This window comes from Pseudorca crassidens, chromosome 1, assembly GCF_039906515.1.
Source record: "Pseudorca crassidens isolate mPseCra1 chromosome 1, mPseCra1.hap1, whole genome shotgun sequence".
NCBI lineage: Eukaryota > Metazoa > Chordata > Mammalia > Artiodactyla > Delphinidae > Pseudorca > Pseudorca crassidens.
Window position 1 is genome coordinate 145,907,327 of NC_090296.1, and position 22,830 is coordinate 145,930,156.

Consider the following 22,830-nt stretch of genomic DNA (forward strand, 5'->3'; position numbering starts at 1 on the left):
CCCCCTTCCCTGTGACTGTCTACTCCTGACTAAAGAACCTTAGTTCCTCCAACCATTTCTTATACAGCATCATTCTGAATCCCTTCATTATCCTGGTGTACTCTGGTGAATGTACTCTGCCCAAAGCAGTGCTTAGACATCAAGGCTGGTCTGACTGCGTGGAGTGGAAGGGGCTCTCTACACCACCTCAATATTCTCTACTTCTAGTCACAGAACCTGACGTCACACAAGGGCTTTATTATCCAACAGTAAAAATGCAGACTTTCCTTCATCTGAAAATGATAACAAAGATACCCTCCTCATAAGATTAAATAAAATCATATACATGAAAGTACTTTTATATTGTAAAATAAATAAGGTATTATTAAGTTGAAAGTCAACATATCGTACTTTCTGATTTCAGAAATGACAGCCACTGGAAAATCATAATTATTGTATTATTTTCAGCTTTCCTATTTTAGAAGAGAATATAGAGTTCGCCCTCCCATGTCCCACCCAGGAATGACCATATGATTTTACCACCAAAGTAGCAAAAAAAAGTCAATAATAAAATACTAAAAATTAAAATATTTGGGGCATAGCAGTATTTATCAATTTTAACTGTTTTCATTAGTAAAGAAACAAAAAGAAAATTAATGTAAGCTGTTATAAAGAAACAAAACAGTGCAAGAGAAAACAAAGTCTCAAACTAGAACTAAAAAATAACACCAAGAGGTGAAAGGATGAAAAGGTTAGATTCCTAAGAGACTGTCTCCTTCTTCCCAACATTCCCCTGCAATTCAGCTCACTGATCACCACACGAAGGAGGTGAGCAGCTCCTTGAATCATGGCTGCAGGTCTATGTGGCCATTAGCCAACTAAACAAGCATTTTTCAACAACACAGACCAAGGCACCTGCTGCAAACACAGCCATGAACAAAGCAGACAGGTTATCTCCATCTTCAGGAAGTTTTTGTAGTAGTGGGGGACAGAAAACAAAAGCAATATAGGTAACAAGCAGGTTTCCTCTACGTATGCAATGCAGAATCTCAGACTATCCATCTGCAAAGGCATCTGGTCAATTATGCTTTTACTAGAAATGTAAACTTACTACTTAAATATGTAAATATTTAAATGAACATTTACTAATACTATAAAGTTTACAACATTATTTAAACACTTTCTCCCACTATGCTTTAATTACCTAACTCTAATTTTCCTTATCCTACTTAACAAAAAATAAAAACTTTTTCTCATTTTTAACTATCTGGCCTGCAGTTTTCTTCTGGGGCAGCGTGAATGGCTTCTCAAGCCCTAGGGAAAGAATCTTATCTGTTATTACATTAAGATGATTCCCAGGACCTAAAGTCCTTCTATCTTCCTACCATACAACTTTCCCTTGTCTCAGACTTTCTCTACTATTAGGAAAAGCTTGTCCCCCTATGGGGAATTCTGCCTTATCCTCACCTTCTTAACTACCCTAAGAATCCCAGTGAAGGTTCAGATACAAACCTCGAGGAAAAGTCATCATTCTTTTCTTTATTCTATGACTGTACTTCACACACCTTTGGTTGCCTTGAAATTACTCACTGTATTGTTCTAACCAAGTTGCCCTGAAATTATTCATTTGACTATTTACCTTCCTCACTATACTGAAAGCTGTTTGAGGGAATTTTTACTATTTTGCTCCTCTGACCACATGAGAACAATATGCATGAAACACTTTAAAAATATATACATATGTTTCTCTCCTTATAAGTTTATAACGGACTCTAATACAATTAGCCAGGTAGGGCTATAAGGCTAAAAAATCCCAGACAACATGGTAGAGAAAAAATCCCTTAGTAAATAAAAGAGTATTTTACGCGGTGTATGCAGCAGGAAATGTGCTGGACTTTCTTCTCACACAGAGAACTAACTACAAGGGCATTCTGGTTTATACTTGCTGACTTAAGTAGTATTCATACAGATACAGCACAACAAATCACCCATACGTGAATGGAACTATCACTCTGTTCAGAAAGCTATTATCCTAAATGAGCCAGAATGGAACAGAATACAAAGACTCCTGGTCAGGATTTAGAACTCCCTATCACATGGAGTTGGTAAAATCTTATAAATTCACTCCAGTTATTCAGAGTATTAGTTCAAGTGAGAAACTGGGATCTCCAAAGGAACGAAGAGGACACTGATTACTTTTACTATTATTATTATCTTGATCAAGATAAGATCAAGTCTGGTTGAATCAAGCAAGGTTTTTTAGTTCTTTTGGTGAGTCTAACCCTATTATTCTAGGAATTATGAGGATTTGAAAAGCAGAACTCAGAAGTAAACTCTACTTTAAGTTTATAAATGTGTCAGAAACAAAAAGCAAGCAATTAAGACAATACATAATTAAGAACAAAATTGTGTGGTTTAGCATATAAATGCAGTAGGACATGTGAAAGGCAAGTATATTGTGAGCTAGGATGGGCACTGAGGTGAGAACTGAGCTGAATCTTGAATGATGGGTATAATTTGGATTAAGTAAGAGATGAGGCGTGAGGGCATTACAATGGCGAGATTACATGATTAACAAAAGTGATAATAATATTGTTTACTGACTGCTTACTAAATACCAGGCAATTGACATACATTATCTCATCATTCGTATAATGATTCTATGCCACACATACCCAATTCCCACAGCTATTACTACGAGGGCAAGAGATCAAATCCCAGTTCTGAACAACTCCATAGCCATTTTTCATGAGTCATGAAATAAACAATGAATATGGGAGACAATTAGGCACATGAGTTTCTATAGAGTTATATGCATAAAATACTACATGAAGAACTCCACCAGGCTAGGGATCTGCCTTTTGTCTGGCAAGTAATAAGGAACTAATGCAGGTTCTTTTGAAGAAGAGTAACAAAATGAAAATGACACTTTTAAGAAATTAGTTTTTCAAAAGTGTGCAACATACACAAAATCAATATGAACAGTACAATCTCATTTTTGTTTAAATATATGTTTTGAAGGATATGTTAAAAATATCAAGAGTGGTTATCCTAGGTGATGGGGTCTAATTTTTTGTTTGTTGTTTATTTCTGGATAACTTGTATTACTCTTTAAAAGAAAAACAAAACTATATAGGAAAATAGGGACTTCCTTGGTGGTGCAGTGATAAAGAATCCACCTGCTAATGCAGGGGACACGGGTTTGATCCCTGGTCCGGGAAGATCCCACATGCTGCAGAGCAACTAAGCCCGTGCACCACAACTACTGAGCCCGCGAGCCACAACTAGTGAGCCTGCACGCCACAACTACTGAAGCCCGTGTACTCTAGGGCCCGCATGCCGCAACTACTAAGCCCGTGTGCTGCAACTACTGAAGCCCATGCGCCTAGAGCCCGTGCTCTGCAATAAGAGAAGCCACCACAATGAGAAGCCCGTGCACCGCAATGAAGAGTAGCCCCTCTCACTGCAACTATAGAAAGCTCATGTGCAGCAACGAAGACCCAACGCAGCCAAAAATAAATTGTTCTTTTAAATTTAAAAATAAATAAATAAAAAAAAACAGGAAAATGAAATCCCTATTCAGATTTAGGTGTCTAACACAGGGTGAAAGAGTGAAACCGTAGCCAAAAAATCCAGTTTGTAAGTTACAGTAGATGAATAGATGGAGGAGTAGGGGCCTGTCTGAGGACAATGGTAGCCCAAAGAGAAGAGGTATGAACACAAAAGACTTAAGTAAATGAGTAACAGTTCCTAAGCAAACCCATGAATGTCTGAAATAAACAAACTTAAACCATGCCATAGGTCCAAGAAGAGATCAACAGCTGCCACATTATTCTGTAACATTCTTTTAGGTGCCTGATGTGGGGACATACTTACTGTTGACTTTATTTATATTGCCTTGAATTTCAGCTTGAGTGAGCAGCTCCTCATAAACGTCCCTCTCTCTCTCAGAGCTTTCTGTCTGAAGATGAATAAGAAAGTGTAACTAAATTAGCTCAGGTCTCTAAGAAGACCACAGAAATATATTTGTGCTCCTCCCCCACCATTACAGAACCAACAGCAAGTAAGGGTGTGGCTTAAAATCCTTAATAAAGAAAAGAGCAGAATGCTACACAACTGTAACTAAACACATAAAAAGCAGATCTGGGCTTCCCTCGTGGTTCAGTGGTTGAGAGTCCGCCTGCCGATGCAGGGGACACAGGTTTGTGCCCCGGTCCGGGAAGATCCCACATGCCATGGAGCGGCTGGGCCCGTGAGCCATGGCCGCTGAGCCTGTGCGTCTGGAGCCTGTGCTCCACAACAGGAGAGGCCACAAAAAAAAAAAAAGCAGATCCACTTGTAAATAACAAGCCCAGGGGTTCTTCCAGAGTCAGGCAAGAGAAGGAAGCACTGGTGAACCCTGCCCTGCTCACTTGTGAGTCTGCATCCTTGCCTCAGACCTGAGCAGAACAGGTACATCCAGGGATTAGATCGCAGAGCCTGTCACTGGTTTGCACAAAACTCAAGAAGGAAGCAGAAGTCAAAATAGAATCTAATACCAAAAGACTACATACTGGGTAACTCCATTTCACTTATATAGAATTCTAAAAAAATAAACTAAAGTGATCGAAAACAGACTGGTAGTTGCTGGGGTCAGGGGTGGGGAGTACGAGGAGGTACAGACTGACTGCAAAGGGGAAACGTGGGAACTTTTGGGGTGGTTACACATCCATATACATTTGTCAAAACCCATCAAACTGTACACTTTAAATGGTTGAATTTTACTATATGTAAATTAATACCTCGATAAAACTGATTTTTAAAATGGAGTCATATCAAACAGTGAAAGAATATAAATCAGTTAGAAAGATCAAATGTTCCATTTTTACCCTGTTTTTAGCATTTGTCATTTTGTCCTGCTTGGCCTGGTAAAGTACATCCTGGTAAGTGGAAGCCAGGGGCTCTTCAAGGTTCACAAGCATGGCATTGGGATTTTTCAAAGCTGCAAACGTGTCAGCTGAAATTCTATGGTCAATAGCTTCATTAATGGCAATAACGGCAGCATGTACTAAAAAAAAAAAAAATTCAAAACATAGAACACTAAGGTTATACAAAGTAAAGGATATACATTACACATTCAAACACTGCAACCCCCTATCACAGAAAGAGGCTCCTTTTCATAGAGGGAGGGGTTAGAGGACCCCCAGATCTTCAAGCCCAGTCTTTTTCCTCTGATGCACAAACCCACAGCTCGGCCTGTGATCCATGTCTGAAATGCTGAATCTGAAATCTTAACAGGGAAATATTCATAAGAGACTCTGAAAGGAGCCTCTGAGCATTTGTTATGGAAATGTTCACCTTAATCATCACGTAAACACCATCAGAAAATAAGAAACTCCAAAAGGCACTGAAATGTAGAATTCACTTTCTAGTGCTTTTATTTTAATCAAAATCACTCACTTATTTCCAAATAACAATAGCATAGATAACTGTATGGTAGTGTTTAAATCTATATCTACTGACCTAAACTTGCTAGCAAAATTCCTAATGTCTAAGACCATCATTATAGTATTAATCATTAAAAGTAGTAGCAACAATCCCATTTGAACCCACAAAATTTCTCTCTTCTTACATGCGGCTTCATCCACTGACAGTTCATTAGCCAGAATGCCCCCGATCTTGCTAAAGGCAGGCATCTGGATCCCATACTTCTCCAGTTCAATCTTCATGTTGTTGATTTCTTCTTCTACAGGGAAAAATTAAGACCCAAACAAGCAAGTTAAACACCTTTCCATAACAGAGAAGGAAACAGATTCCTCAACTACAAAATGTATTGGATAAAATGACATCTACCTCTTAGGGTTGTTAGAAGGATTTAAATAAGATAATATATGGAAAGCACTTAACATGATACCCGGTACATAACATGCACTCAATAGACACAGTATTATCAAGAGCATCAGAAATAACTATAACATGAGACTGGCTCTATTGAAAATAGTTCTCCCAAACTGCTACTTATGGCATTCCCTATAATGAACTTACGAATGGAGCAGCTTTAAAGGCAGCTCGAACAAGAAGTGAATCACAAGCCAGTTATCTGTCTTTACAATCCAAATCACTAGCTACTATTACACAATTTCGTTTCTAAGGCAGAAAGCCAAATGATAAAGAAAACAACATGTAAGGTTTGGCCCTTGCCCCAAGTCTGGGGAACAACTTCTCTGGAAGGAAAAATATCACAGATAAAAGTTTTATTTACAATTTTTAAAACTCCCCGGCCTACAAAAGATTTGACTCTATCTTACCCCTAACCAATATTACCATTGTTCTTTTGCTCCCCAAGCCCCCATCTCTTCAAGCATCTGACTATAGCAAACACCCACCCAAATAAGCTAAAGTTTTAAAATTAGTAAATTGTCATCTTTGTATCATCTCGCTCCCCTTCCCTTGCCTACAACTGGTGCTCACTAGAAGGGAAGGGGCAAGACTGTTATAAAGATTTTTCACTGTACATGAACCTTTAATGTTACATGTTAGTATTATATTATTTTTTACATACTATACGTTAATATTCTTTCTAACTTACATATAAGAAAACTGAGAATTATCAATCATACCCATGTCATAACTGAGAGAACAGAGCTTGAAATTCCAAGTTTAGTGGAAGAAGAGGAGAAGCAGGAGAAGCAGGTTACTCATGCTTTTTTTTAATCTCTGTTGGCACAGTGTTTTTAAAGCCGTACGTCTTTAAGATTTGCACTGTTGACTCTCCAGGTTATTTCCACATAAATCAAGCACTTCCTGCCAAGTTTGTAACTTCTTACCTGTGAAGTCAACCTTTCCATATAGGTCTTGAATCTGAGGAGCCAGGCCTAGTTTGAACAGGTACAAACTGGAAGATATAATATGCAAAAGAGTCAGGCCTCGCAGCTGAACCTCCCTGTTGCTCTAAGTTCAAAGGGGAAAATCAGCATAAAGAACAGAAACACTCTGAACACAGAGACTCCCAGTACTCTACCATATTCCACTTTGCAGTTACAATACTTTACCTCAGAGCCTTTTTTTAGTTTTACATAACAAGGAGGTCCTTAAAAAGTCACATAATGTAATGCAAAAAGCACTGGACTGGGAATCAGCAGATGCAAGTTTAAGTCCCAGCTCCAGCACAAATCCAATGTGTGATTAGATATTAATATAAATGTTAACATAATAAATATAAGTGAAGTCTCTTCACTGTTTACCTTCCTGTGATCAGTAAGTTTTAAGTAACAGGACATTTTAGAAAAGTCTCATAAAAATGATTCAGACAGCAAATCTTACTTAAGCTGAATTCATATTATTGATGGAAAAGTTTAATTCAGGTACTTTAAGAGTTTTAAATAAAGTATATATTATAAATCTTTACTCTTTAAATAAAAATATCCTACACTCTAAGCTCCATGAAGGCAGGGACAATGAAAGTCTTATTTACCAATGCCTACCCAGAGCCTGGCATATATTAATAAATATTAATCAATATTTCACAGATGGATGGAAGTCTGTAACATGAGTTAGATTAACTGGATTCTAAGGCTCTAGCAGGTCAGAATCAATAAATTAGAAGAGATCAGAAGGGTGACTTCCCTGGTGGCGCCGTGGTTAAGAATCTGCCTGCCAATGCAGGAGACACGGGTTTGATCCCTGGTCCGGGAAGATCCCACATGCCATGAAGCAACTAAGCCTTTGCGCCACAACTACTGAGCCTGCGCTCTAGAGCCCACGAGGCACAACTACTGAGCCCACGTGCCACAACTACTGAAACCCACAAGCCTAGAGCCCGTGCTCCGCAACAAGAGAAGCCACCGCAATGAGAAGCCTGCGCACTGCAATGAAGAGTAGCCCTGGCTCGATGCAATTAGAGAAAGCCCGAGCGCAGCAACGAAGACCCAACGCAGCCATAAATAAATAAATTATTTATTTATTTATTTTTAAAAAAAAGAAAAAGAAGAAGAAATCAGAAGGGCACTCCACAGGGATTAACGTGAGCAAGACACTGACAGCCTATCAATAAGGGAGGAAATAAAAAAATATCTAAGAAATAAATCACAGAAACTCAATAGAGCAGTCTACAGTTTTTGCAGATAACCTATAAACCTCAATATTATCCAAATACAAATATGTATCATGCATATTGCATTCACAGAACTGATCAGAACCCAAACTGCATATAATAAACCCCAATGCATAATCTAAAAAAAAAAAAAATCAAGTGTTCTAAAAATACATTAGAATATATATATCCACAATAACTAATCACTTTCTCAGGTAAGTGCAAATATAAATCATATGTATATGATTAAGGGCTTTTCTTTAGAATAAAATGCGCAAGATGGAAATACATGAAGTTCCTCTCTGCAAAGATTTTACATCTATTCAATAAAGTTTCCAAAGCCAAACAGTTAACAACTTTCTATACACATTTTACCTTATATACTTTCCCCACACAATGTTCCATCTGCATTCTAAATTAGTACAAATATTTTTCTCCAGAAATTTCTTCCTCTTTTATTCTTACTTTAAAACAAGAAAGTGGCTGCCACACTTTAACAAAAGCTTGGGCATGTCACTTTCACAGTCCCAAGAACAGTGAGTTAGCTTTTAATGTCTTTCAACAGTAAATTAAAGGTGTTACAATGATATCACTAGCTGCTATAAAAAGTAGAGGAGTGGTAAGCAGAAAACAGATGGGCATCATCTTTCTTTTATCTCATTTTAATTATTAGGAATATTTTAAGGATATGCTGGAGTTTTAAATGGAATCATAATGGCCACTTGGATCCTCTTATCCAGCATCCAAAGTATTTAACCTCACAGCTAAAACTTAAAACTCCTAACAATAAACACCACTTTCAATCTTTGTTCCTAGTCTCCTATGTCTGCTTACAAATAAGCTGTTAGGTACCTATAATAGTCAGCCTGTAATTGAGCTCAGATTTCTTTTTCTTTTCCTATCTAAGATACACTTTATAGCAATGAGGAAAAGGAGGTTGTGTTAGCCTATCTGGATTCCAATTACTGTTACTGATTGTAGAGTAACCTATGAAAGAAAGTTTTACAGTGTAAACAGCATTATAAAACACCCCCAACAAGCCTTGGGGAAGCACCCCTAATCAAATACACTACTTTTCTGCAAAGAGACATATGAATAATCATATTAAGTAGATAAACATTCTAAGTAATCTCAATTAATACTGATCAGATCTTGCCAACAAAGGAGTTTGAACTAAACCAAAACTCATTTTTCAGATCTTTCAGCATGTTTTTTTGAATTTAGGATAAAGGATTATGGGCCAATTTAATCCCAAAATCAGTTCTTAGAAAGATAAAGCATCAGAGGAAATGGAAAGGAAGTATACAAATATATTTGAAATAATGGAGAATTAGGGTCTTATCTGAGAGTGGAATGTAATCTACAAGAGTAATTTAGTCTCACTAAAGTACAGTAACTATCTCTGGAATAATGCCAGTCAAGACTGAGGGAGAAAAAAAAAAGATGGCAGGAAGGGAGAAAACAAGAAGATAAAGCTTCTCTATCACTGTTGATCCAAAAGGGAAACAGTGCCTCACCCAATACAGGTAAGTGAAGTGAGGAACCTGCCTTGAACACTGCTGTGTAAAGGTAAAGAAGAGGCTCAAGCAGTTACAAACACTTCCTACATACCCTCCAGGAAAAACACTGTAAGGGAGGAAAGAAATCATAAATCACCAACCAGAACACACTGCTGTGTATATACTTTCTAAGCACGAACTGCATATTGAACAGAAATCGAAAACAGTAGCAGGCTTCCTCCCTTTCTCATTTTGACTCCATCATTAGAAAGGCAGTTAATTCTTCAATCTGTCTTCAGAGAATTTGAGGGCCTGGGACTCAGGTTACATTGCAGAGAGTAGTGGCTACAGAACTAGCAGAGAGGAATTCTGCCAGCTTAGTTGCTGTGCCTGCCAAGTTCAGATATCCATTGTAGGTACAGCCTTCACAAGGTTATCAACATAGACTTCACAGAACACTAAGCCAATCACAATACTCAGAATTTAGCTGATTTTGGCTCAGACATATGCATCTGAAATTGCTACATTCTGAAAATTCTCCAATATATCACCTATTCATAAACAATTTTTTTAAAATTCTCATTTTACCATTGTTTGTCCAATGTTATGCTATGTACCTTGGAGGGGGAAAAAAAGTAAGACATGACTTCTGTCCCTAAGATGCTAATAAATGTAATAGGGAGAAAAGATATGAAAGAAGCAATATATAACAAACAAACAACAAAACGAAAATCACACACACAAAACTAAACCAAAAAAAAAACAAAACAAAAAAACCCCCCAGAGGTTTAGAAAAAGGAATGAGCTGAGGTCATTTGAGAAACTTCACCAAGAATGTGGGAACTGAGCTAAAACTTGATTGGATAAGCAGAGACAAACATGAAGAGCCCTTCGACAAAGTACCATTTCCTTTTTCATTTATAGGACAGAAAGTACCCCCTTGAGCTGGGGGAGGGAGAGGGAGATTTGTTATAATGTATAATTTTGACACACATTTATTGTGATTATAGGCTAGGCATCTAAGTGTTGATACTAAAGACACATGGATAAAGAACAAAGGAAATACTTCTTGTCCCTAAGGAATCCACAAGAAAGCAAGTTATAAGAACAAACAGTAGCCAGAGTACAATGTAACAAGCACTATGCTTGAAGTAAGAGGTATGTTATAAAATGCTAAAGGAGCACAAAGATGGTAAGTAGCTAATTCTGCCAGAGAGGGAAAAAGTAAGAGAACATATTAATGGTAGCATTCTGAGGTGGCACCTGGAGAAAAGCATACGTTAAACCAAGGAGAAAAGGCATTTCAGGGCTTCCCTGGTGGCACAGTGGTTAAGAATCCGCCTGCCAATGCAGGGGACACGGGTTCGAGTCCTGGTCCACGAAGATCCCACATGCCGCAGAGCAGCTGAGCCCATGCGCCACAACTACTGAGCCTGCGCTCTAGAGCCCACATGCCACAACTACTAAAGCCCAAGCACCTAGAGCCTGTGCTCCGCAATGAGAAGCCTGCGCACCACAATGAAGAGTAGCCCCCGCTCGCCGCAACTAGAGAAAGCCTGCGCACAGCAACGAAAACCCAATGCAGCCAAAAATAAATAAATAAATAAATTTTAAAGAAAGGCATTTCAGGCACAGGAAACAGCAAAACCAAAGGCAAGAGTACATAGCCTGTTTGTTGAAAATACTAGAACATAGGTACGCAGGAGAGAATGGCTGGAGGTGAGGCTAGAAAGGAAGCCTCAAAATATTTTATGAAGCGTCTGCTACCATTAGGGCTGTTTTGGAAAGAGCTCTGACAGCAGCATGGCAGATGGATCAGAAGGGAGAGAGCCTAGTGAGGGAACCCTCTAAGGAGGTTAATGCATTCATTAGTCCACACAAGAGATCTATTAGTCCTCAGTTATATTCTCTCTTTTATGGGTTTCACACTGATTCCAGTGATACCAAGGATCTGGCAAACATTTGATCCAGAAACTGGAGACAACAGGTTTCTTGTGGGTCAATGTATATATTATACATTCATACATATAATTAACATTTATTAAGTACACATACAGGATGCTATATAAGAAGAGCAGCCCAAGAAAAAAATCTCATCCTCATGTCCCTTCTCATACTTACTTCTATCATCTTCTGCTTTAGGCCTACGGCCATCAAGTAAATTTGCACCACTCTGAAGTACTATACTACTAGCACCTACACCTCTCCCATCCCATCCTCCATCCAGACATATCACCTCTTCCCTCCAATTTAGTAGTTCGTTCATTCTAAGAGCTGAGGACCTGAAATTAAGTCATCTTCCAAATTTACTATGAAGCTGTGATAAAATTATACCTTGTTTCAGTTCCTATTTATTATTTTTGCATTGACATAAAAATTACTTAATGAACAAATGACTTGTCAAGGTCCTAGATAACTTAATAAATTATGAATCAACCATTTGATATTTGCTGGTATTATTTGAAGATGTTGCCAAAATTTAACTGTACTACCAAAGAGTATCAAGACACAGTGTATTTAGTAAATCAGTTTATCAGCTTGAAACAAAATGAGAAATAATAAAAGTTTTCAAATGTATGTAGTTTTTATAATTTTTAAGAGACTTTAATTTAAAAGAAAGGGACTACATCTCAAGAGAAATGCATAGTTCACTGAAACACTAGATCAATAATGAAAGATTATATTATGTTTTTAGAGGAAGATTTTTTGTTATTATAGGAATAAATAAATCCTTTCTCCCTAGAAGAACACAGCTGTTTCTCACCATTTTGTTAAGATAATAGTGCTCTATTCTATTTGAAAATTCTGAAGGAAATGCAAAAACTTTTTCATCATACCCTGGACAACAAGCTACACACTCAATTCAGATGTGACTCCTAAACTGCTTTTTTTTAAAATTGAGATATGACCGACATATTATATTAGTTTCAGGTGTACAGCATAATGATATGATCACCATAGTAAGTCCAGTTAACTTCCATCACCACACATAGTTACAAATTATTTTTCTTGTGATGAGAACTTTTAAGATCTACTCTCTTAGCCACTTTCAAATACATAATACAGTATCATTAACTGTAGTCACCATGCTGTACATTACATCCTCAGGACTTATTTATTTCATAACTGAAAGTTTGTACCTTTTGACCACCTTCACCCATTTCGCCTACTCCCAAATCCCCGCCTCTGGCAACTACCAATCTATTCTCTGTATCTATATACTGCTTATTCTACCAAGAAAATCTGATTACCTAAGTGCATGGATACAGTAGATACATCTTGGCATGTTCTTTCGATCATAGATGTCTGTAGTTTCCGGATAAAAAATCTAAAGAGAAATAAAAGAAGTAGAGTAAGGCATCCATCCACTAGAGTTCATTTAATCATTCAACAATCATGAATAATACAAGTAAAACTTTGGACAATTAGAAAACATTGTCAGCATTTGGCAAATAACCTCATTAGGGTGAACAGACATTTCATTATAAGTAATGTAAGGAACAAAATGATACAATACACAGTGAAAAGCACTACTTGGAAAAGACTTATTTGGGTCAACCCACTGAATTTTACTAAGTATGTGAGAGTGAGTTACTTACTGCAGACACAGACATGGGCAAACAAAACTCAAGTTCCAGTCCAGCTTAAATCAGTGGCAAGTGTATGAGGCTCTGAAGGATTGCAATCTTCCTAGTTGCTATCTAGCAGGCCTAGATTGAGTAATAATAGCTCAACAATGAACATTTACTAAGTGCTTCACTATGTGTAAAATCACTACATTTAGACATTGAAAAAAACTACAAAATATTAAAATGTGTTGTAATGCTTGGGGGAAGTAGAAAGATACACAGATAAAGTAGGTAGAATAGAGGATGTATATGGGAATGAGAGAGATGGGGAGTTTTCCTTGGTAGCATGTACCACAATTAATCAACTATGTGCACTGAAATTATCTGACTCCTCCAATAGACTATAAGCCACATGAAGGCAAGGACTAGGTCTATATTGTTCACTGCTGTATCTTCAACGCTAAGCCCAGAGTCAAGGTCATGGAGGGAGCTCTCTATGTTTGATGAATTAACGAATGAGGTAGGATAGGAACAGGGTAAGTTTAGATGGAGAATTGCCTTGAATTTCAAGACCTTTTCTCATGGTAATGTGGTACTATACAACTCAATCTGTAATTTAGAGGAATAAAGGGGTAACAGTGGATTAGAGAAGTGAGACTGGATTATGAAGCGATTAGAGGAATCTGGATGAGCAATAAAAGGCAGTGAGAAGAGTACTATAGCACTTTGTATCTAACTCTATTATAGAACTTAACACATTGTGTTTAATTACTTGTTTTTATGCTTGTTTTCCCCCACAATACCTATTGCTCCTGATGAGGAAGAACTGTGCACCCCCAAGAGAAATGGGGGTCTTTTTTGATAATTTTTCAAACTTTCCATGCTCATTTCCTAAGATTGAAATGTCTTCTCCTGAACGGTGAAAATCATGGTCAAAGTCAGTCACCCTCCCAAAAACAGTACAGAATACATTTTAGAAAGCAATAGAAAAAAAATAAGGTTGGGAGGGAGGATAGAGGCAGATTATGAGGACCTTGAAAGTCAGACAAGTTTGAACTTGATATTCAGGCTTTAGAGAAGTCCTAGCTTTGGAGCCAAGGCTAAAAACAACCTCAGGAAGATCTGACTGGAGACAAGACACAGGATACACCGAATAGTGAAGAGATTGAAGCTGAGAAAGCAGGCTGGGAGGTTGTTTCAACAGATAAAAGAGACATTGCAAATAACTGAGGAAAGCTTGGGGAAAGACTGCATTTAGGAGTCCAAGGTAAATCCAAGGTTTTGAGACCGGATGACTGGGAACATAATGACATGGTACCATTTATGCAGAGGAGAGGAGGTTCACTTGGGGGAAAAGGTAGGTTTAGTTTTACATATGAGAAACTGTAGGAGATAGAAAGCTATCCAAGGGGAAATGTCCAGCAGCCAATTGAAGAAACTGTGTTTACCTTATAGCAAAGAGTCTTCAAAACAACTGAAACCATGTGAATGAGAGAATGTAGCTAAAATAAGAATTGCATCTTAAGGAATGCCTGCCACTAGGATGTAGAAGGCAGAATAATTGAAGAAAACAGAGGACTATTAGGCAGATTAAAAACAATTTTAAAAATCAAAACAACAAAATGTTTCATGTAGGAGTTGGCCAACAGCACCAATTATAATAAAGAGTCAAATGGATAAAAACCAAAAAATTATCCTATTAAGTCTCTATAATTTGTATGTACCATATAAAGAGATTAGGGAAGATATCCCAATAAATACTATTATTGTCAATTATCGATCACATGTTATATTATGAGCAAAAACACATTTTTAGGCTAAGTATCTTTAGTCTACATTACTCAGAAGTCTTCTGGACTTAAATCATATAGAGCAGACATTTCAAGGGTAATAGCCATAATAATCCTATTGTTCCTGATAGCCTCAACAGTTTGTTGAGATTGTGGTCCAGGACAATGCACCACTGTTAGTAAACAAAAAAGGTAATAAGATTAAATTATTAAAAAGGCATTTTGTAGTAACAGTACTGTTAGCAATAGCAAATATTAACAAAGCTCTTAGTACCATTCAAAAGAGGTTAAATTGTTATTGCCCATTGGGCATACTATATAAAAAACAGGAACAGGAAGTTACAGGTGCATAGAAAGGCCAAGTAGCTGTAAGAACTTGACGTATTGCATTTCCTGACATTTGTGGGGCTTAATTCTCAAACATACCAGTGCAAGGAAGAGAACTTCAGCACTTTGCTCTGAAAAAAAGAGGATACAAGCTAGTCTGCAAAGACTTAGCTCTGAATTTACTCAGTTCAACAGGTATGTATGCAACAGTGAGCTGAGCACTCTGCTAAATGCCAAGTGTTCATTCCAAGTGGTTTCAGCCACTTTCTGATACTCCACATCTCATTTCTTTTTAATCTTTCTTTGGTTACAGAAATTTATACTCCACAGAAACATATAAAGAAAATAAAAACCACCCTTTAACCCCATCACACAGAAATGAAAACTATTTCTCCTTGCAGATTTTTCCCAAGAATACTCACTTTATTTTTAGACAAAAATAGTGATCTCATTTTAGCCAGAACACAAGCTCTTATAATCGTAGCCTGTTTTTTTTTTCACTTAACACATCACGGTTATATATATATAGATTGACATCATCCTTTTCAACGGCAGCACTAGTATTTGACTGGCTGTAACACAATTAATACCCTGAGTGAAGGAATATGTGGTTTGCTATCAATTTTTTCTATCATATGCAATGCTGAAAAATCCTTACATATACATTTTTTGTGCTTGTCTAATTTTTTCTTTCTTTTTTTGAGCCGGTGGGGTGGGAGTGGGGATAAATTCCTAGAAGTAGAATTCTTAGGTCAGAGGATAGGGGGGAAAAAAAGCTGTCCATGCCTCTAACAGTGACACTGTATCAGGGCCTCTACGGATTCAAGGTAGGACTAGGTAGCTAGATGTATGATCAGGCCACCCAAGATGGCTATTCTCTTGCTCTCTGTACATCTCCTGCTCAACCAGTCCCTGCTTCACCTATACCCTACTCATATGGCTGACATTCCCTCTTAATTATACAGCCTAATCAGTAAATGTTAGTGATCTTTACATCAGAATGGCTCCACTATGATAGCTTATCAAAGGGAAAAACTCTGCCCAAGGGGCTATGAGGGACATGCCCCTCTGCTGCTTTCCCTGGTAACTAACTGATGAGCCAAACTGACGTCAATTCCCCCATAACTGGTAAACTCCTCCTCCCCCTCATCCCCACCCCCAGTAGCAAAGACTGCTGCCGTGTTCTGCCTGCTGTCTGCCGTCCACGGTAGGGTGTCACTCCAGAACCCTGACTCGGACAGCTGAGATCCCCTATCTAATAAACCAGTGATGTCTCTGTTGCTGTCTCCGGACTCCTCCCTCATTCTCAAGGCAACTACAAGGCTTGCAGGCCTGCAAGGTGCAGCCCAACACTTGAGATGGCAATTTCATTAAGAGAAGCACTAAATAAACTCTTGAGCAAAACACTCAAGGATGCACACTCCCGTATCAAAACTACAGCTATCATTCCAAACTCATTAAATTGTATACATTAAATATGTATGGTTTTTCTGTAATCAATTACACCTCAATAAAGCTGTCAAAAAAACAAAAACAAAAAACCTACAGCCACCTCCAAAACCAGATAAAAGACGTAAATCTCATTATACTGCCTCTACAATTTGAAATGTAAAATAAACCCTTCATATTACCTACAAATTTGGTTATTCTGAAGCTGGAAGATGACATTTCTAAAATATTTCCTTATGTTTCCTAAAGTCAAACTTGAATGTAGCAACTTTGTGAATAAAATCCACTGAACTGTACTCTTTAAAATGGTGAATTTCATGGTATATGAATTTGTTTGTTTTGTGGGGGGGAGTCACATTGCTCAGCTTGCAGGATCTTAGTTCCCCAACCAGGGATTGAACCCAGGCCCTGGCAGTGAAAGTGCCGAGCCCTAACCACTGGACCACCAGGGAATTCCCTCATGGTATGTGAATTTTTTTTATTTTTATTTTTTATTTTTTATTTTTTATTTTTATTTTTGCAGTATGCAGGCCTCTCACTGCTGTGGCCTCTCCCGTTGCAGAGCACAGGCTCCGGACACGCAGGCTCAGCAGCCATGGCTCGCGGGCCCAGCCGCTCCGCAGCATGTGGGATCTTCCCAGACCGGGGCACGAACCCGTATCCCCTGCATCGGCAGGCAGACTCTCAACCACTGCGCCGCCAGGGAAGCCCTGAATTATAATGTTTATAATTTGGTGTAGTAAAAGTAACTGACATCATAGGGAATTTCTCTAGGGTGAGGTGAAGCAGGGATGAGAAATATAAAAGAAAAAGAACAAAGCTATTTCCTAAAACAAACTGAAGAGATCCTTTAGTATTAAAATATAGATAGATAGATAGATATATTACCAAAGAATCAATTGAGAATAATTTTACAGGTAGAATGAGAACTGTTATGCCAAACAGCCAGAACTAAGCCAGAACAATGAATATCACATAAATTACCTTAGGCAATCCAATCTCACCCATGGCATTCAACCACTGAATCACATTATCAGTGTGTCTAAAATGGAGGCCAGTTGCCTAGAACAAATAAAAGACCATTAGGCACTGTTTGGCAATATTGAAGCAAATACTAAATAAATACTCTGTATCAATAAAAGTTTCCCTGTAAGACTTTACATGGTCCCCTTAAACTTAAGGTCTGTCTGTATCATTACACATTCTAATCTCCAAAAGCCAAATCCACATCTCAGCTCTCCTCAGTTAAGAACCATCTGGAGAATCTTCCTGTGTACAGTGTGCTCAGCAGAACATGGTCTTTGGAATTCAATTATGTTGGATTCAATTCCTGACTTGGCTATCTATTGGTGACACTGGGCAAGTCACTTCACCCTACTGATTCTGAGTTTCCCCATCTTTAACACCTACTTTATGTTTGTTGGAAAGATTAACTGAGAAAATGTACATAAAGTACTCAGTGTGGTGTCTGGCAAGTAGAAGATACTCCCCAAATGAGGTATTTTCATACTACACATATAAACATCCCCCTCTTAACCTCTACACCTGTTGTTTTTTAGGAAGGTTTACCCTCAAGACGGTTAGAGGTGTAGGCTATTGTCTTTACTGTTGCTGCAGACTGCTCTGTCTGCCTGTTCTGCACACATTTTTTAGAGTCAACAGAACAGCTCAGGAGGTGTCTTCAGAATAACCACTTATTTAAAATTCAGCATATAAGTCTTTGCTTTTTGATGAAGAAAAGTTTCTATTTGGGATGTTAATTTTGGCTTAAGACCTATACTTTCCTTGTTTTCCTTTTAATTTAAATATTAAAAAGCCAAACAAAAAAACCAACTCTTTTGATTCTGTCTTCATCCTTAACTCATTCTGAGCTCTTGCCCAATTCTTACAGTTGACCCCTCTTACATTTGCTCTTGGTTTTGCAATCTTCCACTATCTTCTATACTCATCCTTTTTTCAGATAAGAGCTCTTAGGAAAGCTCCCCACAGAAACTCTGTGAGCAATGGGAATTCGGTCCTTGTCAACATCCCAACTTAATTAAAGCAGTCCTCTTTTTGAGGGCCCTGGGCCACAAGAATCAATCACGTATCTCAATTTTCTGAAATCGGATCACTGTCCTGTTTTACCTTAAACTTTAATATCATGGGGTGATTTTCTTCCCCCAAAGTTGCTATTGCTTTCAATTTGCCAACAAATCTCAGAGCTTGGTTAAAATTAGACTTAAAGTAGTAATTCCCCTAGTTACTTCCTCTACCTTCTAAGAAATAAAAAATTCATCAAGGACCATGAAAATTTCTAGATACAAATTACTCATTAGAATTGCGCCAGAAATACGGACAGCTGAAGTTCTTTTACTACTGTATCTTGACTTTGCACTAAATTTTCTCCACTCTGCCAGGTATTTTATTTTGTTGGAACAAACACACTTACACATATTTCTCAGTAACTCTTTCACAGGATATAGTATGCTAAACTTCTCTCTCAAGTTTACAGAAATTTAAGCACCAAGCAAGGATGGACTCACCTTGTATCTGGTCTGCTCTCGATCATAGATCTTCTTCAGTGACACCACTTTAGGGGAGAAAAAGTTTCCTAGTTTGGCAAGATAGACCCCATTCCGAAGTCCCTCTTCCAGTTCTGTGGTGGGAGGCAGGTCTTCCCCCAGGCATGCTTCCATCCACCTGCACAGAAGGAGGGAGGACATGACAAAAGAGAGGGAAGGTATGAACCCCTCCCCTCTTCAGAGATTTCAAGCTTAATTTCCATTCTCCTTGGAAAAGTTTAAGTTGAACATAAGCAATAGTGTTTGAAGACTCAATTTCACACACATCCTTGTTCTGGCCCAGTCAGATCTCAGAGGCAGGGAACTTAGGAAAATTTCCAAGTATAAACGCCACCCTCTTCTCCACCCTACTTTCCTCTCCTGCAGCAAGAGAGCCAGCTGGCTCCCCAGGTCCTAAATGCCCCACGAGCCTCAGCCCAGACTGTCTCCCTTACTCCTTCAGTTGCGCCTTAAGAACTCCTAAGAAAAACCTTTTGTAACTGAAGCCACCATCTCTCAACTGTTCAGAAACTTACATTTGCAGCTGAGGTTCTTTTCTGGTTTGAGAATTCAGCATCCATAGTGAATTTCTAGGTTCAGATTTTAAAGTTGTTTTGGGGTTTCCAAAATAGTCAATCATCTCACCTAAAATACTTAAGGAAACTCCAATGGAAGCAGTAAAAGTGAATTCTTATGTGTTTTTTTAGAGGGGAAAGGAAGTTGTAACGGAAAACTATATTGTCCCCCTCGGACACCTCTCACAAGATTTCAGGGAATCCCAAGATAAAACAAAGCCAAGTTTATTTGCATGTATTTTCTACCAACAGAAATGCAGTTAACTAAAAAAGTCATTTAGGGCAATGGTTTTAAACTTTTCTTTGAATCACAGAATCCTTTGACTATCTAAGGAAAGCTACAGATCCTTCCCCCCCAAAATGTATATATACTTAAATTTAATATATAATTTCAGAGATTTCATTGACCCCGGTTTGAAAACCCCTAATTTATAAGTACGCTACTCAAATTTTACAAGGCTACTGTATCCCCAAATTCTTTACCATTCTTTACACGGGTTGAGGGGGACCACTAGATGATGCCTGGTCTGTTTCCCTAGTAATAAATCTTTGAAAAGCCAAATGGGGAAAGAAAAAATCCAGAGATACAGGAGACTGAAGTAAAAGCTAGATTTACTGCCAAATGGGACAATACAAGAATGAAACATTTATAATGTTAATTGATACCTAAAATTTAAAGACAAATAAAACTGGAAGCCACATTTAAATATGCCATATTTTATACACACATACCCCCATGAAAATTTATAAGAAAACTCTAACAATACCAATAGAAAAATAGACCAAATAATATATAAATGTATTTATAATCCCATTTATGTGTGTTTCTATATAATTCTTTACATTAATAAAATTGCCTGAAAAGATATACAATAGAGCTTGAATTTACATACTTTTAAAATTATTAGTTTTATAATTCAGAATAAAATTTCTTGTATTAATTCTATCTTTTCAAACTGAGATTACCACTCAGAATCTTTAAAAAATAATGAGGGAACTCCCTGGAGGTCCAGTGGTTAGGACTCAGTGCTTTCACTGCCGGGGCCGGGTTCAATCTGTGGTCAGGAGCTAAGATTCCCACAAAAAAAAAAAGGAAAAGCAACAATGTTCCTGTTTTTCTCAAGTTCTATAGAATAGTTAACTCAACCTCACTTTCAAATCTATTCTACTTCTAAAGCAGCTAGCATACTGTCTGACACATAGTAGATACTTAAATAAATACTAGCTGGATAGATGAATGGGCCAGAGAATTTTCTGGTTATTTCCTACACCCAATGATATTAAGTTTTCTCTTCTGGCTTTTCTTTTAGGTAGTTGAACTGAAATGTCATAAGGGGAAAAAGAAGAAACGAATTAATTTTCCAGAAGAGTTACCATAGTAACTAAATTAGATATCAATTTGTAGCAGCTACAAAATCCAAACTATTCTCCTCCAAGAGCCTAAGACCATAGGACAATGTGGAAAAGAACACAGGTCAATGGTATGGAAAATAGCTGTAGTCTAAGGACACATCTCATGTAATCGTCCATCCAATATTTTACTGCTAAAAAGGATACAGCAAACAGCTCCTGGCAATCCCTGCTCTCAGGGGACAGTCTAACTTATGTTCTCATTAACAGGGACAAACCTAGAATAAATCTTAAGCCCAAAACATCCCTTTACCACATAACAGTATGAAGAAAAAGTTATTTTCCTCTCAAAATGGGGAAGACTGTGGATAAACAACACAGTAGTGCTTTTGGCTTGAATCAGAGCCAGCTACCAGGGCTGTTTAGGTTCTCCTCTCCTCTGAGATCACTGGATTAAAATCAGAGTAAAAGGAGGGACCACAGCCACATCTCCCACAATCCTTTACCTTCGCCTTCTCTTGTCTAACTGCTATAAAACAGTCCTGACTGATGACAAGACTCACAAGCTTTCTATAGCGGAGTAGAATACCCTAAATATCACACAAGTGTCAGGCCTGAAGAAAAGCCACCTGTGATCTGGTGGAAAGGAATAAGCAGAGAGGGAGAGCTAGAGGAAACAGGCAAAGCACAGAAGTGTCTCTAAACAACCGCCGCAAGCCCAAAACTGCCCTCCAATTCCCTGTGTGGCTCACCCTCCATTCTAAGCTCTGCTCCACAGCAGAGAATCACCTGGTTTGTTTATAAGAATAAAGTTAGTTAAATTAGGACCAAACTGCTTGAAAAATTAACAGCATTAAGTAGGATGCTATATCACTAGATTCTTAATCTCAGCATCAGTTTGGATTCTACTATAATTCGGAGAAGATGCAACAAATTCTCCTGTCCTTCTCTACAGCCCATCTGAGATTCCCCCTCTGCCACAAACTCACAGCATCACAAAATGTGAGAGAAAGGAACTGAATGAACTTCTAGGGCAAATCCCTTTGGGGTTTTCCCCCCCTATATAAAATCTATCCATTGAGGAAAATTACAAAACATTTCTCAACATTTTATGAATATTTTTCATGTTACTATACAGTTTCTCAAGACTTTCGAGTTACATTAAAATTCTACCAAATGCTAATCAGTCACCTATGTTGGGCATTTATATCATTTCTAAATGTTTTCAACCATTAAATAATTCTGCAAGGAACGTCTTTGTACACAATGTTCTTCCTTATTTAGAATTAATTCCTTTGGAAACTCCAAAACAAAAAATGTTATTGCTCAAAAGCTTACCCAAAGGCTGTACCTATTTGTACAACTCTCTCATTTTACAAATAAGAGTAAGGCCTATCAAAGGTTACCTGCTAGCTAGTGACAAAGGTGCGATAAGAGGGCCCTGATTCCTAATTTAGAATCCTTCTCACTAAACCACTATTGCTCTTACCACATCACCCCCAAAGCCTAACAGAGCTGAGCTCCACAGGGCTGTCTAAACAGGACCAAGTTTCAGATGTCCCATGCAGGAAAAAGGCTGGTATCTCTCCAAGTTCTGTCCACTTAATAGGGTTTTAAATATTTCAGTTTAACTGTAAGACCACCAGTAATTCTCAACTCAGACACAAAGCTTCCTTAT

The 22,830-nt window shown here is 38.0% G+C and overlaps 1 protein-coding gene across 1 annotated transcript in view; it reads right to left on the bottom strand.

The window, feature by feature from the left end:
• Nucleotides 1–22,830, bottom strand: part of IQGAP1 (IQ motif containing GTPase activating protein 1) — a 102,253-nt gene that overhangs the window by 46,974 nt on the left and 32,449 nt on the right. Inside the window, exons 3-9 of the mRNA XM_067697490.1 lie at nucleotides 19,210–19,366; nucleotides 17,669–17,746; nucleotides 12,801–12,877; nucleotides 6,786–6,853; nucleotides 5,591–5,704; nucleotides 4,848–5,026; nucleotides 3,856–3,940 (exon numbers count right to left, since the gene is read on the bottom strand). Coding sequence (XP_067553591.1) covers nucleotides 3,856–3,940; nucleotides 4,848–5,026; nucleotides 5,591–5,704; nucleotides 6,786–6,853; nucleotides 12,801–12,877; nucleotides 17,669–17,746; nucleotides 19,210–19,366 — 758 coding nt within the window. The remainder of the gene's footprint in view (nucleotides 1–3,855; nucleotides 3,941–4,847; nucleotides 5,027–5,590; nucleotides 5,705–6,785; nucleotides 6,854–12,800; nucleotides 12,878–17,668; nucleotides 17,747–19,209; nucleotides 19,367–22,830) is intronic.